The sequence below is a fragment of the Lactuca virosa genome, chromosome 8, assembly GCF_052849685.1.
Source record: "Lactuca virosa cultivar CGN04683 chromosome 8, Lactuca_virosa_CGN04683_v6, whole genome shotgun sequence".
Classification (NCBI taxonomy): Eukaryota; Viridiplantae; Streptophyta; class Magnoliopsida; order Asterales; family Asteraceae; genus Lactuca; species Lactuca virosa.
Window position 1 is genome coordinate 196,510,236 of NC_136433.1, and position 4,351 is coordinate 196,514,586.

The window sequence follows — 4,351 nt, forward strand, 5'->3', positions numbered from 1 at the left end:
AGAGAGAGAAAGAAAGAGGTTGGCCCAGGAGTTCCTGTCTCTCAAGCAGAACACGGAGACGGTGACTGAGATCACCTTGATGTTTCATGAGAGGGCCTTGTTTTGTCCTGAGCACGTGTCTACTAAGCATGCACGTGTGAGTCGGTATCTGAGTATTCTGAGGAGGGTTATCCGTGAGTTCGTGGCGAACACTTCGTATCAGACACTGGCTGAGCTGCAGACCAATGCCATGAGGAGAGAAATTGAGTTGGAGACCCAGGCTAGATAGGAGAGGGAGATCCAGGTGAGAGATAAGAGACCAGTGCCGTCGCAGCCGACGACTAAGCGGTCTAATCCCGCTGACTCGAAAGCTGGAGGCCAGAAGGGCTGCACTTACTGGGCATAAGGGACCCTGTCAGTCAAGGACTGCTTGCTACATGTGTGGCAAGGAGGAGCATTTGGCTAGGGATTGCTCCAAGGGATTTTAGGATTGCTTCAATTGCAACTAGACGAGTCATTTGAGGACTGAGTGTCCTCAGCTTGCATCTAGGACGGTTCATACTCCGGCTCCTGCAACCCTACGTATTACTGATGGCCGACAAGGGAAGGCCGAGGCTCCGTAGGCTTGAGGAAGAGCATTTCAGTTGACAGCAGAGGATGCCAGAGCAGCTCCACACGTTGTGGCTGGTACTTTCCTTGTGAATTCTATACCTGCAGTTGTGCTCTTTGACTCGGGTGCGAGTCGGTCATTTATGTCATCATCTTTTTGTTGTTGATTTAGTATTGCGCGGGAGGCCTTGAGCAGGCCATGAGAGTCTCTATACCTGATGAGAATCCGGTCTCCACTACTGACATCTATCGGGGTTGTGTACTGAAGATTTTTGGTGTTGGGTATCCGATAGATCTTATCCCTATTACTATGAGAGATATCTATGTTATCGTGGGAATGGATTGGTTGAGCCAATTTGGGGCTCTGATTGATTGTGAGATGCAGTTGGTGATGGTCCGAGATCCTAGTGGGGGAGTGTTGACCATCTACGATGAAGGTACTAGGTAAGGATCAACTTTCTGTTATGCCGCCAGGACGAGGTAGATTTTGCAGCATGGGTGTATGGGTTATCTGGAATATGTAGTGGATACTCTGGATGAGGAGAAGGGGTCATTTTCCATTTCTGATGTTCATGTTGTACGCGATTTCCCCGATGTCTTTTCCGATGAGTTACCGGGTGTGCCTCCTATGAGGCAAGTGAAGTTTCAGATCGAGCTGATCCCTGGTGTGGCACCAATTGCCAAGGCACCGTACCGTCTTGCACCTCCTGATATACAGGAGTTATCCTATCAGCTTTAGGAGCTATTAGGAAAAGGGTTTATTCGGCCGAGCATTTCTCCTTGGGGAGCACAGATTCTTTTTGTCGGAAAGAAGGATGGTTCACACCGAATGTGTATTGATTACCGGGAGTTGAAAAAGCTGACGGTGAAGAACCGTTATCCATTGTCGAGGATTGATAATCTCTTCGATCAGTTGCAGGGGGCATCTTGGTTTTTCAAGATCGATTTGAGGTCTGGCTATCATCATATGAGGGTGCGAGCGGAGGATATTTAAAAGACGGCCTTCCCAACTTGTTACGAGCATTACGAGTTCGTGGTGATGTTTTTTGGACTCACCAACGTGTCGGCGGCGTTCATGGATCTCATGAACCGGGTGTGTAGGCCTATGTTGGATTGGTCAGTGATTGTCTTCATCGATGACAACTTGGTCTATTCAAAGACCAGAGAGCAGCATGAGGAGCATTTGCGTGAGATTCTTGGGGTTTTAAGGATGGATAGGTTATACGCCAAGTTCACCAAGTGTGATTTCTGGTTGCGCGAGGTTCAATTTCTTGGACACCTCGTCAACTAGAACGGTATCTTGGTCGACCCAACCAAGATTTAGGCGGTGATGCGGTGGGAAGTGTCGAAATCTCCATCTGAGATTCAGAGCTTCCTCAGTTTGGCGGGATATTATCGGAGATTCATTCGAGACTTCTCCAAGATTGTTGTTCCTCTCACTAAGTTGACGAGGAAGGATGTTGTGTTCAGTTAAGGGCCTGAGCAGCATGCATCATTCAATACTCTTCGCCAAAGACTGTGTGAGGCACCACTACTTGCCCTACCTAAGGGAGTTGAGGATTTTATGGACTACTGCGATGCATACATTGCAGGGTTGGTGTTGTGTTGATGTAGATGGGGAATGTGATTGCATTCGCTTCGAGGCAGCTAAAGCCCCACGAAGCGAAGTATCCCACTCATGATATGGAGTTGGGGGCGATGGTTTTCGCTTTCAAGATTTTGCGCCAATATCTTTATGGTGTTCGGTGTACCATCTACACGGACCATAAGAGCGTGAGATATCTTATGGATCAGCGTAACCTGAAACATGAGGCAGAGGAGGTGGTTAGATGTAGTGAAAGATTATGAATGTGATATTCTATATCATCCAGGAAAGGCCAATATGGTGGCCGACGCCTTGAGCCAGAGGGCGGTCGATACCCCGATTCAGTATGTGTGTATAAGGATGACTGTGATGACCCCATTGTTGGAAACGATCAAAGAAGCACAGTCGGAGGCCATAAAAAAAGAAAATCGGAAAAGTGAGCAGCTGATTGATCAAATTTCAGCATTTTATATCGACATCAGGGGGCTTTTGACTCGTTACGGGCGGGTTTGGATGCCTTATGTTGGTGGGGCTCGACGGGTATTGATGGAGGAGGCCCACAAGTCGAGATTTTGCATTCATCTAGGGGCTACCAAGATGTATCTTGACCTGAAGCATAGTTACTAGAGGCCGTATATGAAGAGGGATGTGGTCTGGTTTGTAGAGCGATGTTTGACCTGCCGTAAGGTCAAGGCCAAGCACCATCGCCCTCACGAAAAGTTGCAGCCCTTAGAGGTTCCACTATGGAAGTGGTAGCAGATCACCATGGATTTCATTACAAAATTGCCGAAGACTGTGAGGGTTTTTGATGTTATTTGGGTGATAGTGTATCATTTGACAAAGAGTGCTCACTTCCTAACCATAACCGAGGGCTCTTCTGCAGAGAAGCTTGCTGAAATTTATGTCCGAGAGGTGGTGGATCAGCATGGGGGCTGACTTCGATTGTGTCGGACCGGGATGTTCGGTTTACTTCCAGATTCTGGAAGAGGTTTCACGAAGATTTTGGCACCCGACTGCATTTCAGTACTGCCTATCATCCGTAGACCGACGGGCAGAGCGAGAAAATTATTCAGACGCTCGAGGATATGTTGTGTGCCTGCATCATTGAATTTGGTGGGAGCTGGGACTCCTATCTCTTGTTGCCTAAGTTTTCTTATAACAACAGCCATCATGCCAGTATTGGCATGCCTCCCTTTGAGCTTCTGTATGGGAGGAGGTGTCGGACTCCTATTTGTTGGGGCACGGTCGACCAGAGAGTCATGGGGAGCACGAAGATAGTGCTCAAGACGACCGAGCTTATCCAACAAGTTAGACAGGGATTGCTGACAGCCAGAGTCGCCAGAAAAGTTATGCGGGTCGGCGACGCTCTGAGCTAGATTTTCAGGTGGGAGATTTGGTGCTTCTAAAGGTATCACCCTGGAAGAGTGTTATCCGCTTCAGGAAGTGGGGCAAGTTGGGCCCCAGGTTTATTGGGCCTTTCAGAGTGTTGTCCCGTGTAGGCATGGTGGCTTACCTGTTGCAGCTACCGGATGAGTTGAGGCAGATTCATGATACCTTCCATGTTTCCCAGTTGAGGAAGTGTATAGCTGACGAGAAAGCTGTGGTTCCATTAGAGGAAATTCAGGTCGATGATCGCCTGAATTACATCGAGAGGTTCGTTGCAGTTATGGATCGGAGAGTGAAGACTTTGAGGAACAAAGTAGTGAACTTAGTCAAAGTTCACTGGCAACACCGGAAAGGCTCGGAGTGCACGTAGGAGCCCGAGACTGAGATGCGCGAGCACTACCCTGATCTGTTTTCCGAGGCTGACTTTGAGGGCGAAGTCTGATTCTAGTGGGGGAGAATTGTAACATCCGATTTTCAGGTATTTACATTTTAGCCCTTGGCCTGACTAATGTGTATGTTATTGGTCCCTTGTTATTAAAAGACTTGCACTTCAGCCCGTACGCTGGGCATACGTGAGGTACGTGCAACGTACTTGTGAGAGACCAGGAACGCGTAAGCCATGCTAGTACGATGGGCGTACTAGCTCAGCCTCTAAACCCTAAATTTGAGGGTTTCACCCCTATTTAAAGACATTAACTCACCCTTGGACCTCCCATAATCAGCCTCCACTCCCTTTTAGCCTAAATATCGAACCCTAGCCTTGAGAGTGAAGATCTTGGAGTCTTTTTGGTG

The 4,351-nt window shown here is 48.2% G+C and overlaps 1 protein-coding gene across 1 annotated transcript; it reads left to right on the forward strand.

The window, feature by feature from the left end:
* Nucleotides 1-787: 787 nt before the first annotated feature.
* Nucleotides 788-2,613, forward strand: LOC145131182 (uncharacterized). The gene is made up of 3 exons (XM_079065911.1): nucleotides 788-1,025; nucleotides 1,113-1,221; nucleotides 2,460-2,613. Exons 1-3 carry the CDS (start codon nucleotides 788-790, stop codon nucleotides 2,611-2,613), a joined length of 501 nt encoding a protein of 166 aa, XP_078922037.1.
* Nucleotides 2,614-4,351: the final 1,738 nt, after the last annotated feature.

Bases quoted from the DNA above. Each gene is read 5' to 3' on its own strand.
- LOC145131182 (XM_079065911.1), top strand. From the start codon at position 788: ATGAGAGTCTCTATACCTGATGAGAATCCGGTCTCCACTACTGACATC. The intron at 1,026-1,112 runs GTACTAGGTAAG...TGGAATATGTAG, and splicing joins GTTGACCATCTACGATGAAG to TGGATACTCTGGATGAGGAG. The intron at 1,222-2,459 runs GCAAGTGAAGTT...TATATCATCCAG, and splicing joins CCGGGTGTGCCTCCTATGAG to GAAAGGCCAATATGGTGGCC.